At 44.8% G+C, this 20,038-nt stretch overlaps 1 protein-coding gene across 11 annotated transcripts in view; it reads right to left on the reverse strand.

Annotated features, from left to right (window-relative positions):
• The window catches only part of CELF6 (CUGBP Elav-like family member 6), a 196,079-nt gene that overhangs the window by 28,794 nt on the left and 147,247 nt on the right, over window positions 1-20,038 (reverse strand). For 5 of the 11 annotated variants that reach the window (XM_060755322.2, XM_060755320.2, XM_060755330.2 and 2 more), the window contains 6 exons: window positions 13,402-13,530; window positions 10,858-10,937; window positions 10,491-10,634; window positions 7,322-7,466; window positions 5,374-5,523; window positions 1,775-1,837 (listed from right to left, as the gene is read on the reverse strand). In XM_060755322.2, the coding sequence (XP_060611305.2) occupies window positions 1,775-1,837; window positions 5,374-5,523; window positions 7,322-7,466; window positions 10,491-10,634; window positions 10,858-10,937; window positions 13,402-13,530 (711 nt within the window). The remainder of the gene's footprint in view (window positions 1-1,774; window positions 1,838-5,373; window positions 5,524-7,321; window positions 7,467-10,490; window positions 10,635-10,857; window positions 10,938-13,401; window positions 13,531-20,038) is intronic. The other 6 variants (XM_060755323.2, XM_060755331.2, XM_060755329.2 and 3 more) reach the window with 3 other exon arrangements.

A 20,038-nucleotide genomic window follows, 5' to 3' on the forward strand; every position in this document is an offset into this window, starting at 1 on the left:
TGGGCAATGGATTTCAAGGACCCCCAGTCATTCTGGACACAACAGGCAAGGAGATTCTGGGAATTGCAATCTAAAACTAACTTCCTCAACATCTATGGAGCCCTGTTACATTTTTCTACATCAGAGCTTGGAAGTGGTGCTTTTTGTCCAGAACCCTGGGATAACGGTGGACGTATGAGTTGATAAAAATATAATAATAATAATAATAATAATAATAATATTTCAAGAAAAGAAGCAGACAACTCTAGGTAGAGAAGATGCAGACCAGGGGGCATGGGCAAACTTTGGCCTTGGTTCCCCCCCCCCCCATAAATATTACAAAATTACTAGGTATTTTTAATTACAAAAATATGAGTCAAGCACTGAAAGGCCTAAATGGATGCAATGACTCAGCAAAAGCTGCAGTTCTATATAAGCAAGTGTGCCTTTAGCATAGTAGACCTCAGTGTGAGAAGGCCTCTGTGGGAGAAGGGCCTCAGTGTGTTAGTAGACCTCAGTGTGAGAAGGCCTCTGTGGGAGAGGGCCTCAGTGTGTTAGTAGACCTCAGTGTGAGCAGGCCTCAGTGTGAGAAGGCCTCAGTGGGAGAAAGGCCTCAGCTGAGGTAGGCCTCAATGTGAGTAGGCCTGGTGTGAGAAGCTCCGGTGAGAAGTAGCCCAGGTTGAAGGCCATCAGTTGAGTAGGCCTCAGTGTGAGAAGGCCTCAGTGGGAGAAAGGCCTCAGTTTGAGGTAGGCCTTAGTGTGAGTAGGCCTGGTGTGAGAAACTCAGGTGAAAAGAAGCTCCAGGTTGAAGGCCATCATGTGAGAGAAGTTCCAGTGTGAAGGCTGTCTTGTGCAAAGCTACTGTGTGAAACTCCTGTGTAACTTTGGTGTGAGAGAAGGCTCTGTGAGAGCAAAGCTGTTTATCTGCATGAGAAAGAAGCCCAGCATGGAAGCAAAGAAGGAAGTGTAAAGAACTTTATTTGTGTTATGGAAACCTTGTTCTTGTAAATAGTGCTACCGTATTATTTCGCTATAAAGGAAAACTTCCTATGGAAGAGATAACATTGGTCTGTGCATTTCTGTTCTTTTTATCATTTTGGGGTGATGGGTCAGGCTAATAATAATAATTTATTCTGCTGTACATTTATGGAGAGAGTCCTTTGGTAATAGGCCCACTTGCCCAACGGTTTTGGACTTTAACTCCCACAATTCCTAACAGCCTCATCTCCCTTCATTTTCCCCCTCAGTCGCTTAAGTGGCTGAGAGGGAAAAGGAAAGAACCTGAGTCTGATAGGAATGGTGGAAGTTGGAGTCCAAAACACCTGGAAGGCTGAAGTCTGCCGATGCCTGATGTAGACAGATGGTGGAAGCTCCTTCCTTGGAGGCATTTAAACAGAGGTTGGATGGGGTGCTTTGATTGTGCTTCTCCTGCATGGTAGGGGTTGGACTAGATGGCCCATGTGGTCACTGCCAACTCTATGATCCTATGCTCTTTCCCATATCATCCGGACACATACATAGCCCAGTAACGACTTATTTATTCATCCAGAAGATAGTAAATCCACCTTTAGAAGAACTAACCAAATGCCCCCAAAGGCACTTTAAAGGGCTTCTGGACCTTTAAAGACTGGGCAAAACCCTGGAATGGATCCACTCAATGGCCACCAATGTCATATCACAAAGATGCCGTGAGAAGATGTAAACAGTGGGAGAATGCAGAGAAAGAAGGGGAGATGGAGAGAGAAAAGGAAAGTGGAGGCAGGGGAGGAAGGACAGGCAAAGCAATGTTTGAGACCTGCATAGTGCTGCATGCCTGCGTAGGCTTGTTGGAGGGGATCGGCCACAGTGGGACTTTGAGCTGAGAAGAAAAAAAAAGAAGGAAGAAGAAGGGAGACAGTAAGCAAAGGCAACCAGAGGGGAACGGCTTTCAGTCAGGGGCCAGCATTGGAGGGTGGGAAGGGAACCATCGGAGAGGCCGGCCCTTTCTCCCCATTGCTCCTTGGAACTCACTTCTATGTTATGCCAAACCTTGCCATGGCAGCTAGCAAACATTACTGTATATACTCGAGTATAAACCTAGTTTTTCAGCCCTTTTTTAGACTGAAAAAGTCCCTCTCGGCTTATACTTGAGTCAAGATTATTTATTATTGAATTCTGTTGTTGTTGTTATTATTATTATTATTACATTTATCATTTCTCTTATTATTATTACATTATTTTACTTTATTATTCTTATTATTACATTTATCATGTCACTCTTATTATTATTACATTTATTATTTTACTTTATTATTGTTATTATTACATTTATCATTTTACTCTTATTATTATTACATTTATTATTATACTTTATTATTGTTGTTATTACATTTATCATTTTACTCTTATTATTATTACATTTATTATTATACTTTATTATTGCTATTACATTTATCATTTTACTCTTATTATTATTACATTTATTATTATACTTTATTATTGCTATTATTACATTTATTATTTCACTCTTATTATTATTACATTTATTTTACTTTATTATTCTTATTATTACATTTATTATTTCACTCTTATTATTACTACATTATTTTACTTTATTATTGTTATTATTACATTTATTATTTCACTCTCTTTATTATTATTGGAAGGATACATAAGCTCATTTCCACTGAAGAAGGTTAGAATAGTGGTTTAATCAGAGTTGGACAGTCTTGTCTTAAATTACACTTTTATGTAAATATTCAAAAACATTTAGCCTTCTGATGCCTCAATTAATGTAATTGTATTGGTATTGATTTATATTTTGAAACTGACCAGTAGCTGCTGCATTTCCTGCCCCTCGGCTTATGTATTTTCCCAGTTAAAATTAAGTGCCTCGGCTTATATTCGGGTCGGCTTATACTCAACTATATACGGTACTTATAATGTTATAAGCACTGGCATCAGGTGGCTTTCCAAGTCAATAGGGCAGTGTGTCCATGCTGGACTTCAGCTTTAGGAAAACACTCTGTAGTTCAGTATCTTCCCAAACTGTGGTCCATGGGCAACCAGTGGTCCACAAGAACTACAATATGGTCCGCGGGCTCACAGTTACTACACTCTATTGTCGAAGACTTTCGTGGCTGGAATCACTGGGTTGTTGCAGGTTTTTTGGGCTATATGGCCATGTTCTAGAAGCATTCTCTCCTGATGTTTCACCTGCATCTATGGCAAGCACACAACCTCTGAGGATGCTTGCCATAGATGCAGGCAAAATGTCAGGAGAGAATGCTTCTAGAACATGGCCATATAGCCTGAAAAACCTACAACAAGCCAGTTACTATGTTGCACAAGAGCAACTGTTCTCACAAAACTCTCTTACAGTACAGAGGCTTATTAAATATAGTTTTCTGTGGGCGAGCAGATGGCAACTACTGCATGGCATAAGTTCTGTATCAGAAACTAGAGCTGATGTTGTCTATCCAATGTTATTTCCTGAATCAGCACCCTGAAATAACCGAACTGAATCGAAAGTTGACCAAAAACTGATTTGTAAATCCTTTTGGTACTAATGTTGGAGAGTGGACCCTGGTTAAAGTGGTTACTAGTCAAGTGGTCCCTGGTCAAAGTGGTCCCTGGTCAAAGGGGTCCCTGGTCAAAGTGGTCCCTGGTCAAAGTGGTTCCTAGTCAAATGGTCCCTGGTCAAAGGGGTCCCTGGTCAAGAGGTCCGTGGTCAAAGGGGTCCCTCGTCAAAATGGTCCCTAGTCAAAGGGGTCCCTGGTCAAGTGGGTCCCTGGTCAAAGGGGTCTGTGGTCAAGTGGTCCCTGGTCAAAGGGGTCCCTGGTCAAGAGGTCCGTGGTCAAAGGGGTCCCTGGTCAAAATGGTCTCTAGTCAAAGGGGTCCCTGGTCAAGTGGTCCCTGGTCAAAGGGGTCCCTGGTCAAGTGGTCCCTGGTCAAAGTGGTCCCTGGTCAAGTGATCACTGGTCAAAGTGGTCCCTGTTCAAAGGCGTCCTTGGTCAAAAAAAATGTTGGGAACTGTCAGAAATATTAAAAATTAACTAGGCATTTTTTATTACAAAAGTATGAGTCAAGTACTGAAAGAGTTAAGAGGCTGCAGCTTGTTAGGGTCAGTGGGCCAAAGCTTGTCCCGTCCTGAAGAGTGTGAGGTAAACCTCTGTGTGAGAGAAGCTCCACTGTGAAGGCTACTTTGTGTAAAGCTACTATGTATTTGTTTATTTGTGTTATGGAAGCCTTGTTCTTGTAAATAGTGCAACCATATTATTTCACTACAAAGAAAAGCCTCCTAAGGAAGAGATAACATGGTTCTGTGTATTTTATTCTTTTTATCACTTTGGGCTACTGGTATGGATGGACCTTCTTGCAGCAACACTAGAGGCACTCCAAGTGGCCAACTACTGGTCAAAGGACATTTAATAGAATATCAAGTCTGCAAACTTTGTGTTTTGTTTGTTTGTTTGTTTTGTTTTTTTAATGCAATGCAACTGTTCTGGTTCACTCCTGACACGATAAATAAAATACTGGTATGGATCACGCTGCTGCTAATAAGTTACTCTGCTATACGTTTATGGGGAGGGTCTTTTGTTAATTATTATTGTTAATAATAATAACAGGAACCACTGTTCTTGAGTCACTGCTTTACGATTTGGATTGCAACCTGGAGCAGATTCGCTGCTCCGCTGACAATTTCCCAAATCCCCCCAAAAGCATGTCTGCTGGCTATATTCATCGAGGAAAGTGATACTCCCAGATTTAATTCACCCCCAAATAACTTTCCCATGTTTTGCCCATCGTTCCCTTCTCACATTGCATCCAACACTCGAGGGGAAAGAAATTGGAGACACAAATGAAAGGGTTGTCCCATTCCTCTTAAGTGTTCTAATAGAAGGAGGAAGAGCAAGGAAAACTAGCAAGATGTGAAGAGAAAAAGCAAGCAACAGAGAAAAGCAACTTGGAACTCTTCTGAGAGAATGATTTTATACATTCACCATCTAGGAGTTTGGAAAGTTCACATTTGAAAGGACAGACGGTCCTTCGCATTTATGAGTTTAACTTTTCTGGATCTGATTATGTATTTGCAGAATTAATACATTCCCTGTAGGAACATCTACATCCTCCAATGCTGGAGGACCTAGTGCTGGAGAACTTAGGGATTCCTGGAAAGAAGGCTTTCCATAACATTGTTAAGTTCTCCAGAACATCTCTGTGGGATCTTCCAGATGAAGCCTTAGAGATCCAGTTGCTTCATAGTTTTGGATGGTCTACCTTCTGTGCCAGCTGGGCATCTTGTCTTTCTAACATCTCAAAAGGAGTAGGTCTCCTCTTTTCCCCTCATCCAGCAACAAGGATTTTGGACAGTATGGCCATTGGTTGGGTCTGAACTCATGGCTTTTCTCTTACCTGGGTATGGATGAATTCCATTGGTATAAATGGTTTCTGATGCTGGCTGCCCATTGGTCTGGGGTGGGAGAGGGCTGAACCCATTCACTCCGATAGGCGTGGCTATGCTGGGGACGGGGGCTGTGCTGATCCCTGGAGGTGTGCTTGTACCTGAACCAGACAACACATAGAGAAGAATTACAAACGTGGACATTGCAAACAGCAAATCGAGGCCCATAGAACCAAAACAGAGACTGCAGATATGCATGTGAGACAGTGCATAATAATAATAATAATAATCATCATCATCATCAACATCATCATCTTACTTGGAACTGAGCACATCATTCAAAAAGACATCACGCAATCCTTAACACTTAGGAAGAGTTTGACTTGTGATTTTGTGATACGAAATCCGGCATATATATCTCATTTGCTGTGTCATACTATGTTTTTGGGTCAGAATAACAACAACAACAACAACAACAATACAGTGTTGCCTTGCTACTTCGTTGGCCAGGGGAGTATTCACACAATTAAAACTTGTGTGCCAGTTGCACCTGTACCTTGGGAAGTCAGATTTGGCTATGGTACTCTGGTCACATCCTGAATAGATTACTGCAATGGCCTCTATGTGGGGCTGCCTCTGGAGACTGTTTGGAAGGTGCAAATGGTCCAATGGGCAGCAGCCAGATTGCACACCGGAGTGGGGTACAGGAATCATACAAGCCCCCTGTTATGTCAGCTCCACTGGCTGCCAGTCTGCTGATGAGCACAATTCAAAGTGCTGGCTTTAACCTATAAAGCCCTAAACGGTTCTAGCCTAGCTTACCTGTCCGAACATATCTCCCCCTATGAACTAGCACAGAGATTAAGATCTTCTGGGGAGGCCCTGCTCTCGGTCCCACCTCTTTTGCAGCCGTGATTGGTGGGAATGAGAGACAGGGGCTTCTCAGTGGTGGCCCCTCAGCTGTGGAACTCCCTCCCTAGTGATGTTAGATCAGCCTTCTCCTTACTGAACTTCAGAAAGACTGTGGAAACATGGCTCTGGGATCAAGCCTTTGGAGAAAAACTATAATGCAATGGATGAACTGGAATTATGTGCAAAGACTATCAGAATGACTTGGATTATGTTTTGTCGAAGGCTTTCATGGCTGGAATAACTGGGTTGTTGCAGGTTTTTCGGGCTATATGGCCATATTCTAGAAGCATTCTCTCCTGATGTTTCACCTGCATCTATGGCAGGCATCCACAGAGGTTGTGAAGTCTATGGCAAGCATCAACCTCTGAGGATGCTGGCCATAGATGCAGGCGAAACATCAGGAGTGAATGCTTCTAGAGCATGGCCATATATTATGCTTTTAGTATTCTTGTTATGGTTTTATGTTATGTGTTAATGTTTTTAAATGTTTTATGGTGTTTTTGGGCATCAAATCGTTGCCATTGTAAACCACCCTGAGTCGCCTAAGGGCTGAGAAGGTAGTAAATAAATAAAATAATAAATACACAATACAGCCCGAAAAACCTACAACAACCCAGACCTGTATTATGTTTGTGGATAGAGTAGTTTTATAGTGATTGTAATGTTTTGTAAATGTTTTAATGTATTTCACTCTTGATCTTAATTTTTCATTCAAGTGTTTATTTTAATTGTGTACTGTTGTTAAGACATTGAATTATTCCCACGTTGAGTTCCCTTCAGGGTAGAGAAAGGCAGGATATAAATATAGTAAATACATCAATAAAGAAATAGTACTATACTTCCAGCACCTCATCACACTAAAAAATCCCAGGCTTCCATCCCAATATACATCAAAAGCATCAAATCATCCGGGCATCCCCTGGGCAACGTCCTCGCAGACAGCCAATTCTCTCACACCAGAAGCGACTTGCAATTTCTCAAGTCGCTCCTGACACGACAAAAAATATCTCAATATAGGTCCAACTAAAGACGGTGGCGTGACCATACCTGATGAGGGCGTCATGGGAGCCGCGACCAACCCGCTCACGTTAAAGGCGGCCATTTGCTGCATCTGGGCAGCCGCAATGGCCGCCATGGGGTTGAGGCAAGTTCCTTGTGCTGCAGCCATCAGAGCTGCCTGCTGCTGCATTATCTTAATGAAAGAAAGACAGGCGTGGGGAGAGAGAAAGGAAAAGAAGCCCACAGGGATGGGGATTTGGACAAAGAGAGGTGGGGAAGAAAAGGAAACGGAGGAAGGAGGGAAGGAGGAAGAAAGTACAAGTTAGTTTTGCTTTCATTAGTTTTTTTTTTATTAAACTGCAAAAACTTTGTTTTTGTGGCACTTCCTGCAGCACATCTTGCTCTCGTTTTTCAATGAGTCTCTCATCGAATCTCAACCAATCCAACATAATTGGTTGAAACAAAGTTTCTGGAGAATAATAACTGTTTGCAAAGTAGGTAAAAGGTAACCATTTCCCCTTGACATTGAGTCCAGTCGCGTCCAACTCTGAGGGTTGGTGCTCATCTCCATTTCTAAGCCGAAGAGCTGGCACTGTCCGTAGACACCTCCAAGGTTGGGTTGTTTTATGGCAAGCAGCCTCAGAGGTTGCACAAACTGAGGGGGCCAGGGGACAGTCCAATCTTGTCTCCTGCATATGTCATCAGTTGGGGACCCCTTCTCCCAAGCATGAACTGCTGCTCTGGGCCAGAGTGAAGAGAGAGGGGACTAGGGGACAGTTCCATCTTGCCTCCTGCATATGTCATCAGTGGGGACTCCTCCCCCCAGCACAAACTGCCGCTCTGGGCCAGAGTGAAGAGAGAGGGGGCCAGGGGACAGTTCCATCTTGCCTCCTGCATATGTCATCAGTGGGGACTCCTCCCCCCAGCACAAACTGCCGCTCAGGGCCAGAGTGAAGAGAGAGGGGGCCAGGGGACAGTTCCATCTTGCCTCCTGCATATGTCATCAGTGGGGACTCCTCCCCCCAGCACAAACTGCCGCTCAGGGCCAGAGTGAAGAGAGAGGGGGCCAGGGAACAGTTCCATCTTGCCTCCTGCATATGTCATCAGTGGGGACTCCTCTCCCCAGCACGAACTGCCGCTCAGGGCCAGAGTGAAGAGAGAGGGGGCCAGGGGACAGTTCCATCTTGCCTCCTGCATATGTCATCAGTGGGGACTCCTCCCCCCAGCACAAACTGCCGCTCTGGGCCAGAGTGAAGAGAGAGGGGGCCAGGGGACAGTTCCATCTTGCCTCCTGCATATGTCATCAGTGGGGACTCCTCCGCCCAGCACAAACTGCCGCTCAGGGCCAGAGTGAAAAGAGAGGGGGCCAGGGGACAGTTCCATCTTGCCTCCTGCATATGTCATCAGTGGGGACTCCTCCCCCCAGCACAAACTGCCGCTCTGGGCCAGAGTGAAGAGAGAGGGGGCCAGGGGACAGTTCCATCTTGCCTCCTGCATATGTCATCAGTGGGGACTCCTCCGCCCAGTACAAACTGCCGCTCAGGGCCAGAGTGAAAAGAGAGGGGGCCAGGGGACAGTTCCATCTTGCCTCCTGCATATGTCATCAGTGGGGACTCCTCCCCCCAGCACAAACTGCCGCTCAGGGCCAGAGTGAAGAGAGAGGGGGCCAGGGGACAGTTCCATCTTGCCTCCTGCATATGTCATCAGTGGGGACTCCTCTCCCCAGCACGAACTGCCGCTCAGGGCCAGAGTGAAGAGAGAGGGGGCCAGGGGACAGTTCCATCTTGCCTCCTGCATATGTCATCAGTGGAGACTCCTCCCCCCAGCACAAACTGCCGCTCAGGGCCAGAGTGAAGAGAGAGGGGGCCAGGGGACAGTTCCATCTTGCCTCCTGCATATGTCATCAGTGGGGACTCCTCCCCCCAGCACAAACTGCCGCTCAGGGCCATAGTGAAGAGAGAGGGGGCCAGGGGACAGTTCCATCTTGCCTCCTGCATATGTCATCAGTGGAGACTCCTCCCCCCAGCACAAACTGCCGCTCAGGGCCAGAGTGAAGAGAGAGGGGGCCAGGGGACAGTTCCATCTTGCCTCCTGCATATGTCATCAGTGGGGACTCCTCCCCCCAGCACAAACTGCCACTCAGGGCCAGAGTTAAGAGAGAGGGGGTCAGAGGACAGTTCCACCTTGTCTCTTCCATATGTCATCAGTGGGGACCCGTCCCCCCAGCACGAACTGCCGCTCTGGGCCAGAGTGAAGAGAGAGGGGGGTCCGAGAACAGCTACACCTTGTCTCCTGCATATGTCATCAGTTGGGGACCCCTCCCCCCAAGCATGAACTGCTGCTCTGGGCCAGAGTGAAGAGAGAGGGGGCCAGGGGACAGTTCCATCTTGCCTCCTGCATATGTCATCAGTGGGGACTCCTCCCCCCAGCACAAACTGCCACTCAGGGCCAGAGTTAAGAGAGAGGGGGTCAGAGGACAGTTCCACCTTGTCTCTTCCATATGTCATCAGTGGGGACCCGTCCCCCCAGCACGAACTGCCGCTCTGGGCCAGAGTGAAGAGAGAGGGGGGTCCGAGAACAGCTACACCTTGTCTCCTGCATATGTCATCAGTTGGGGACCTCTCCCCTCAAGCATGAACTGCTGCTCTGGGCCAGAGTGAAGAGAGAGGGGGCCAGGGGACAGTTCCATCTTGCCTCCTGCATATGTCATCAGTGGGGACTCCTCCCCCCAGCACGAACTGCCGCTCTGGGCCAGAGTGAAGAGAGAGGGGGCCAGGGGACAGTCCAATTTTGTCTCCTGTGCTATGCAATAATGCAATATAATATAATATGTTGTATATACATATATTTACAATATTATAATGTAATACACTATACTACTACTAATATATTATCATTATATATTTATATTACATGTAATATTACTAATAATATTACAATATAATGGTATATTACTATATAGTAATATTTAATACTGATATTGTACTATGCTAATAATATAATATATTGTATGTATATCTTGTGAGCTGCTCTGAGTCCCCTTCGGGGTGAGAAGGACAGCATATAAATGCCACAAATAAATAAATAAATAAATAATCAATAGGGTTGTCACCCCATCACTCCCACGCTGCTCCTGCCATGGGTTTGTTGCATTTGGCATGCCTCTGTCACATAGGGATGGGGGCTGTTTGCAGTCTGGCCTGGAAGCACCTCCTACCGCTTGCGTATATGCTCCGTAGGCTCCGAACTGGATGGTCATGGGATTAAAGATCCCCAGCTGTCCTGCCATCTGATGCATTCGCCGCAGGGTCCTCTCCTTGTCCGTGTCAGCAAACTTCACCACCAGACTGGAGGACGCTCCCTAGGAAGGGGAAGGGGGAAAGAGAGAAAGAAAGAGAGAGACAGAAACAGAGAGAGTCGGACAGAGTGTTCCCATTGTTTCGGCATGTGCCGTGATGGCCGCATGCACCAAAGACCATTCAGAACCCATGATGGGAAAAGCCATGTTTCATTACTTCAAAGGATGTCATATTAAACACATAAATCGTCTGCTGTGTTGAGTCAGGCTACTGCCTGGCACTTACCGGCATCGTCTGACTGCCGTGGAGGCTGCTGATAGCCGCTTGGGCCTCCGCATGGCTTCCGTATTTGACAAAGGCACATCCTATGGGGAGAGAAGGTTCCAGCAGTCAACACAGAGCTTCAAAAAAAGGTCCCTTTTCAACTACATCACTTAGAATCCCACCGGCAGCATAACCACTGATCAAGCAAGATGGAGGATCCTGAGAATCACATGATTATTTTGTTCATTTATTTATTTACAGCATTTATTTTCTGCCCTTCTCACCCCAGGGGGGACTCAGGGCGGATCACAATGCACACATACATGGCAAACATTCAATGCCATAGACACACAACATATATAGACAAAGACACATAGGCTATTTAACATTCCAGCTTCATGAGGGAATGCTTTTTGAATTCTGACCACCGGGGGAGCTGTTGCTTCACCATCCACTTGTTACTTTCTCATCCTTCTGCACACTGTTGGAGTGTTTTTATGGTGTCGTAAATTAGTCAAATTAGCCTCCCTGCATAAGCAGTACCTAAATTTCCTACTTGACAGATGCAACTGTCTTTCGGGCTGCATTTATTTATTATTTATTTATTTCGGTTTCTTCTACCCCGCCCTTCTCACCCCGGCTTACAAAGGCACAATTCGATGCCAGCATCACATAACATTAGTAAAACAAAATAACATCAATTAAACAGTTAATAGGTCAACAGCAAGCTAGGTCAACAGCAAGCTAGACAAATGGCTGGAAGCTTCCTCCGACCCGGGCTGGCTTCGAACTCATGACCTCTCGGTCAGTAGTGATTTTAATGCAGCTTTATTATTATTATAACTTTATTTGTACCCCGCTAGCATCTCCCGCAGGACTCGATGCGGCTTACACAGGCCGAAGCCTCAAGACAAATTACAGTAAAACATAACACAATAATAAACAAGCAAATCAAACAATTAAGCAAAAGGCAAATAAAACAGTGAATACATCAAGACACAATTAAAACTGGTTCGGCCGGCGCAATGGGGTCCAAGGTTAAAATGCTGAAAATGGCAGGAGGAACATGGATTAAAAGGTGCAGTGTGCAGTAACATCGGTTGTACTAAAGTGCTTCAAGGACTCGGAATGGGGGATTCTTAATCTGAAAAGGCACATCGGAACAGCCAGGTTTTTAGGTTCCTTCTGAAAGCTGCTAAAGTGGGGGCCTGTCGGAGATCTTTTGGAAGGGCATTCCAAAGTCGGGGGGCCGCCACAGAAAAGGCCCTGTCTCGTGTCGCCACCAAGCGCGCTTGCGACGTAGGTGGAATCACGAGCAGGGCCTCCCCGGATGATCGAAGTGAGCGTGTGGGTTCGTAGATGGAGATGCGGTCACGCAGGTAGGGTGGTCCCAAACCGTTCAGGGCTTTGTAGGTGAGCACCTGCACCTTGAATTGGGCTCGGAAAATAAATGACTCCAAACCTGCTGTGCCACAACCCGGTCCACTGGGTTGATGGAAACATGTATTATTTTAGCTATCAAAAATGTTTTTATTAAAGAAATCCAATAAAATATACAGACTGGTCCAAGATAGAGGAATATGAAAAAACGAGAAAATAATAATAAAAAATCAAAAGACAGAACTTTTTAATGAAGAAATAAGAAGAGCTGATTTTTCTCTACCATTATTATTATTATTATTATTGGTATTTTAATTAAAGATGACAAATTTTGTTCTTTTATCACCCTCAAATATAGAATATTCTAGTATAGACAAAGACAAAACCGCAAAGGACTGGATGGAAGTCACCAGAAGCTTATTAATTAAATTATTATTATTATTATTATTATTGGGTTGTTGTAGGTTTTTCGGGCTGTATGGCCATGGTCTAGAGGCATGGTCTAGAATGCCTCTAGACCATGGCCATACAGCCCGAAAAAACCTACAACAACCCAGTGATTCTGGCCATGAAAGCCTTCGACAATACATTATTATTATTTTCTCCCCCCCCCTTACCCATCTCTTACTATGCATTTCCTACTATCCTATTCCTTTTAATGTTCTCCCACTTTACATGTTATACACACACACACACACACACACACTTTCCTGACCTCTCCCCATTTACCCTTGTTACCCTTAATAAAAATCTATATTTTAAAAAATATATTTTCTGCCCACACTTATTAGTGTAGCCATTTTTGCTCAGTATCAGAAGCCTACTGCACCATTTCTCCAAAATTTGGGCATTTTTTGCTCGGTATCGGAAACCTACTGCACCATTTCACCAAAATTTGGTCGTAAAAACAATCCACATTTCAAGAGCAAACTACAAGAGCAAACACTGGCATGTACACATGTCTAAACAGCTGGAATCAATACTATGAAAACATGGGAGCCAATCTACTGTGTAGATGCACCTTCTGCATCTGCAACCTTGACCAAAGTGTTGAACTAATTCCAAAGACAGGACTGTTTCCAGTTGCACCTGAAAGGAGCAGTCCATGAGACTTCATCTAGACCTCTCCATCCCAGCTTTGACTGTTTCCTGCATCGATGAGGCCTCTCCGAAAGTCCTGCTCACCTTTGCTGGCTCCGTCGGGGCCTCTGAGGATGGTGCACTCTTCGATCTGACCGAAGGGCTCAAAAAGCCGCCGGACGTCGTCCTCGCTCTGCTGCTTCCCCAGCATGCCCACAAAGAGCTTCCTGTCTTCTAAAAACAAGCCATTTTTCATTAGTGGGGTGTGTGGGGTGTCAAGGGGCACCAAAAGCAAGCAGAGGACAATGGGAGCCTTGGTTGAGATGGACAACCAAAGCAACATATGACAGCCATGAGGGCGGAGAAGCTAAAGCCATTCTTATTTTGACCTTGTGGGTAAATAATTGAATTGATTGAATCTCCCTTGTCCAAAATGCTTGGGAACAGAAGTCTTTCGGATTTTGGAAAGCCTGCATTTTCATATCAATACATCATGAGATCTCTTGGAGATGAGATCCAGGTCTAATCACGGAGGACAAAGATAGTTGGCCCCTCTCATCTGCAGATTTTACTTTTTGATTGTTTGCGGGTTTGAAAAATATGTGATTGAAGTGGGCTACAACTTAGTTAAAATACACACACACATTGAGAGATTATATATATATAATTATATATAGTATATGTAATATATATACTATCCGTCCCCTGCCACATGTTGCCGTGGCCCAATCTGTGCATATGTGTTTTGTGTGTATATATTTGTGTTTTTGTAGTTTTGCACATGCGTTGTAATGTATTTTTATTTTTTGGTTTTTTAAATCCCTTCTACTGTGTTTTTCTGTGTTTTTTTTTTTTGAGTGATGGTCACTCATTGGCCTGATACGTGTCTTGTGTCCAAATTTGGTGTCAATTCACCGAGTGGTTTTTGAATTATGTCAATCCCACGAATGAACATTACATTTTCATTTATATAGATACTAGCCATCCCCTGCCATGCATTGCTGTGGCCCAGATTGTGTATATGTGTTTTGTGTGTGTGTATATGTGCATATATATTTGTGTATATGTGTATATATATGGTTTTGTGCATGCATTGTAAAGTAATTTTATTGTTTGGATTTTAAAGTCTCTTTTCCTGTGTTTTTGAGTGTTTTTATGAGTGATGGTCACTTGTTGGCCTGAGAGAGGTCTTGTGTTCAAATTTGGTATCCATTCGCCCAGTGGTTTTTGAGTTATGTTAATCCCACAAACAAACCTTACATTTTTATTTATATAGATATATATATGGAGCCCCTGGTGGTGCAGTGGGTTAAACCGCTGAGCTGCTGAACTTGCTGACCTAAAGTTTGGCATTCAGATCCTGGGAGTAGGGTGAGTTCCAGCTCTTAGTCCCAGCTTCTGCCAACCTAGCAGTTAAAAACATGCAAATGTGAGTAGATCAATAGATACTGCTCCGGCGGGAAGGTAATGGTGCTCCATGCAGTCATGCTGGCAATATGACCTTGGAGGTGTCTATGGACAATGCTGACTCTTTGGCTTAGAAATGGAGATGAGTACCACCCCCCCAGGACTGGACTTAATGTCGAGGGGAAAACCTTTACCTTGCATAAATTTGTGTGTGAACCTCAACTCACACCATGCCAGATTAACTCCGAAAAACTCCACGAGTACTTAAATTTTGTTATGTTGGGTAAATTTGCTCTAGATGCCTCATTGGTGGGGTTCAGTGTGCTTTCTGGATTCAGACTGCATTACTTCTAGGGTGTAGATGTACCCTGGAAAAAGGCACAGGTGGATGTCTGTCTGGGTTCTGGAAATATAAACTGTCATCTGAACATTAAGAAGAACTTCCTGACTGTGAAAGCTGTTCAGCAGTGGAACTCTCTGCCCCTTGTGGATTATGGTGGAGGCTCCTTCTTTGGAGGCTTTAAAACAGAGGCTGGATGGCCATCTGTTGGGGGTGCTTTGAATACAATTTTCCTGCTTCTTGGCCAAATGGGGTTCGACTGGATGGCCCATGATGTCTCTTCCAACTCTATGATTCTAGGTTGGAGGTTCGAATCCAGGGAGAGCACGGATGAGCTCCTTCTGTCAGCTCCAGCTCCCCACACAAGGGCATGAGAGAAGCCTCCCACAAGGATGGTAAAACATCAAAGCATCTGGGCATTCCCTGGGCAACGTCCTTGCAGACGGCCAATTCTCTCACACCAGAAGCGACTTGCAGTTTTTCAAGTAATTCCTGACATGAAGAAAAAAATTAAGTGGGTTTCAAACTGCATTAATTCTAGAGTGTAGATGTATCTGGGGGAAAAAGGCACAGGTGATTGTCTGTCTGGGTTCTGGAAATATAATCTGTCACCTGAAAATTAGGAAGAACTTCCTGACTGTGAGAGCTGTTCAGCAGTGGAACTCTCTGCCCCTGTGGAGTGTGGTGGAGGCTCCTTCTTTGGTAGCTTTTAAACAGAGGCTGGATGGCCATCTGTTGGAAGTGCTTTGAATACAATTTTCCTGTTTCTTGGCTGAATGGGGTTCGACTGGATGGCCCATGAGGTCTCTTCCAACTCTAGGATTCTATGATTTTAGGGTGGAGGTTCGAATCTAGGGAGAGGACAGATGAGCTCCCTATGTCAGCTCCAGCTCCCCATGCAGGGGCATGAGAGAAGCCTACCACAAGGATGGTAAAACATCCAAGCACCCGGGTGTTCCCTGGGCAACATCCTTACAGATGGCTGATTCTCTCACACCAGAAGCAACTTGCAGTTTCTCAAGTCAATCCTGACATGAAGAAAAAAATTAAATGGGTTTCAAACTGCATTAATTCTAGAGTGTAGATGTACCTGGGGGAAAAGGCGCAGGTGGTTGTCTGTCTGGGTTTTGGAAATATAAACTGCCATGTTTTATTGCAATTCTGACTATTAGGAGCAGCGAAAAGCGGGGACCAGGATTATTGGCTGCTTAAATTTGCGTTGACACCAAGACGGAGAGCAAGAAAGAGTCGGCTTGGAGGTCAAGGGAAATCAAAGCAGACACAGATGAGATGGAGAGAGAGACTGTTAAATAAAGTAACCAACAGCTGCATGGTTATGATTGACTACCCGAATAAGCGGCTGTTGTCAGATACGCCCGAGGGACATAAATAACTTAAACATCACTGGTGTGATGGTAAATAATGAGAGTTTCACGATTATTGCCAGCATCTGTCTTCGGCGGCCTGCATGCCAGCTTCGGGGCTGTCATGGCATTCGACAATCGGAAGAAAAGAGAGTTTTTTTCCGGGGGAAATAAATAAATAACAGCAAGGCACAACTTCAGACACAGAGAGAACAAATGGAAGGCCTTGGGTTCATGCTCCGCTTGCTTAAAGAGGAACTGTCTCCTTTCAAAGCAAAACCAATGGTGGCCTTAACACCTGCCCTTGATTGAGCCCCAGGCTTTGGGATGGCTTAAACGGAAGGTCCCAAACTCAATAATGCATGCCCTTCTGCCTCATGACTGGCTTAAGATGGGCTTTGAGTGGCCTGAGCTGCTTTGAAGCAAGTTGTTATGGATCCGTGTCCATAGGAAATGCAGTTTGACACCGCTTGAACTGTGGCTCAGTACCACTACAACTCCCAGGATTCCACAGCACTGAGCCATTGCAGTTAAAGTCCTCTAAAGCAGTATTTCTCAACCTGGGGGTTGGGACCCCTGGGGGGGTCGTGAGGGGTTGTCAGAGGGGTCCCCGAAGACCATCAGAATATACAATATTTTCTGTTGGTCATGGGGGTTCTGTGTGGGAGGTTTGACCTAATTCTATCATTGGTGGGGTTCAGAGTGCTCTTTGATTGTAGGTGAACTATAAATCCCAGCAACTACAACTCCCAAATGTTAAGGTCTATTTTCCCCAAACTCCACCAGAGTCCACATATCGAGTGTTCGTGCCAAGTTTAGTCCAGATTGATCATTGTTTGAGTCCACAGTGCTCTCTGGATTTAGGTGAACTACAATTCCTAAACTCAAGGTCAATGCCCACCAAGCCGTTCTAGCATTTTCTGTCGGTCATGGGATTTCTTTGTGGCCAGGTCTGATTCAATTCCATCATTGGTGGAATTCAGAAAGCTCTTTGATTGTAGGCAAACTATAAATCCCAGCAACTACAACTCCCAAATGACAACATCAATCTCCTCCAACCCCACCAGTATTCAAATTTGGGCATATCGGGTATTTGTGCCAAATTTGGTCCAGTGAATGAAAATCCATCCTGCATATCAGATATTTACATTACGATTCATAACAGTAGCAAAATATTAAGTAACAACAAAAATAATGTTATGGTTGGGGGTCACCACAACATAAGGAACTATATTAAGGGGTCGCAACATTAGGTAGGTTGAGAACCACTGCTCTAAAGGTTCATTCATTCTACAGTGCAGATGCATCCCTCTTCAGCGGCACATCCAATCTGTGTTTCAACCTGCAATGGAAAGGAGCTCTCCAAGGTTATGAACCCTGTTTTAAAGTCAGTAGCAAAATCAGAGGTGCACCTACACCAGGCATGGGCCAAGTTGGGCCCTCCAGGTGTTTTGGACTTCAACTCGCACCATTCTTAACAGCCTCAGGCCCTTTGCTTTTCCCCCTCAGCCACTTAAGTGGCCGGAAGTAAAGAGTGGCATCAAACTGTATTAATTCTACAACGTAGATCGGGCATGGGCCAACTTTAAGCTTAAGTGGCTGAGGGGGGAAAGGAAAGGGCCTGAGGCTGTTAGGAATGGTGGGAGTTGGAGTCCAAAACATGTGGAGAGAGGGCCAAAGTTGGCCCATGCCTGCTGTAGAGGAACGTTCCTTGCATTCCCCACAGGCAACAAATCCTAACATTGGTTATGGGTCCAGCACACACTTAAGCAGCTGAAGAGGAAAAGGAAAGGGCCTGAGGCTGTTAGGAATTGTGGGAGTTGGAGTCCAAAATACACGGAGGGCCCAAATTTGCCCATGCCTGATCTACACTGTAGAATTAATACAGTTTGACATCACTCCTAACTTCCATGACTCAATGCTAAGGCTTCATAGGAGTTGCAGTTTATTGAGATACCAGCACTTTTTGCCCTGAAATGACCTCTCCATATCCACGTCCCTCCCATGACAAGGAATGTGCAACATATCAAAGGTCCTTCTGCCATATTTGAAAGCTCAGAAGCCTTCTCTTGAATATATGAGGGTTAAATGAAAAGTAGTGCCTCCACCTTTGTTACTTGGGTTTGGATGGGAATATTTTAATAAGTCAAACACAGAAATAATCCTCAGAATGTGCTCTTTAACTACCACTATTCACTTTTCCACATAATCACCAGACAATTGGATACATTTCTGCCAATGATGAAGCCGTCATGGAAGAAGTCAACACTCTGTTTCCGCAACCAGCGTCTCACAGTTCTCTCATCCTGGGTACCCATCGTGCACAAATCTTCCAATAGCCAAGAAAAGCAATAATGTGACCCACACATTCTTGTGAAATGCCGGTTATGCCTGAAATTTCTCTCTGAGTGATACAACAATCATCCTGAATCAATCTGTCAACCTTTGGCTCTTGAAACTCGGTGGTTGCTGTCACAGAACGTCCAACTCTTTGTTTGTCACACAAGTCAGATGTTCCCACCTCAACATCTTTAAACTTACTCACCCAATGATGCACAGTACTCACATCAACACAATCACCCTAAACAGCTTGCCTTCTCTGAGGAATCTCCTTTGGGGTGACATCTTCTGCTGTCAAGAATTCAATGACTGCACGTTGCTTAAGTCGCATTGACCAACCGTCTGCGCTGGGTTCAATACTTCACATTTTAACAACACAACCATTAAATGCTAAGGCTTCCTGCCAAAATGGAACTGTAGAGGAGAGTCTACTGAACAAGCCAGTACCTGCCGCATACCAGTATTGCCATCTGTTGAGGAGTTACGAAGGTGGAGACATTACTTTTTCTGCTAAGGCTTCCTGCCAAAATTGAACTGTAGAGGAGAGTCTACTGAACAAGCCAGTACCTGCCACATACCAGTACTGCCATCTGTTGAGGAGTTACGAAGGTGGAGGCATTACTTTTTCTGCTAAGGCTTCCTGCCAAAATGGAATTGTACCTGCCGCATACCAGTATTGCTATCTGTTGAGGAGTTACGAAGGTGAAGGCATTACTTTTCATTCAACTCTCATAGGTTTGTAACACAGGCATTTGCAGATGAAGACATTTAGAGAAGCAGAAGGCAAATGAGCCGCTTCCTTGCAATGGGATCCCTCTTCTTTCTCCTCCTCCTCCTCCAGTCCTGGCCGAGACAACTTGCTTGTTCTTGCCTGTCTATTGATTTTTAATCCCTCACCAATTACATTCTGTAAGTGGGTAATTTATTTCCCGGTTCCCTTTGGGAAACGCAGAGCATTCGCTGGCACCAGCTGAGTCGTGTTTAATAACTACATCTCTCTCCGAACACACCGTTATTTACCCTGCTCAAGCAACGGAGGCCGGGGAATAAAGCGTCGCTGGGCTTAAAATACTGCTCCTGGTGTGCATTTGACTGTAGACAGCAGCCTTGGGGAACAAGCAGAAGGGAGTGAATCCAAAAATGAAAACACAATGGGCCTTCCGCATTCGTGGGCTTAACTTTTGTGGACTGGACCATTCACGTATTCAATTAACATGTTCTCTCTGGAAAAGTTCTTAAGTTTTCCAGCATGGCTTTATGATCAACTTCCACTAGAAGCTCACAATGACTC

This window comes from Anolis sagrei, chromosome 9 (genome assembly GCF_037176765.1).
Source record: "Anolis sagrei isolate rAnoSag1 chromosome 9, rAnoSag1.mat, whole genome shotgun sequence".
NCBI lineage: Eukaryota > Metazoa > Chordata > Lepidosauria > Squamata > Dactyloidae > Anolis > Anolis sagrei.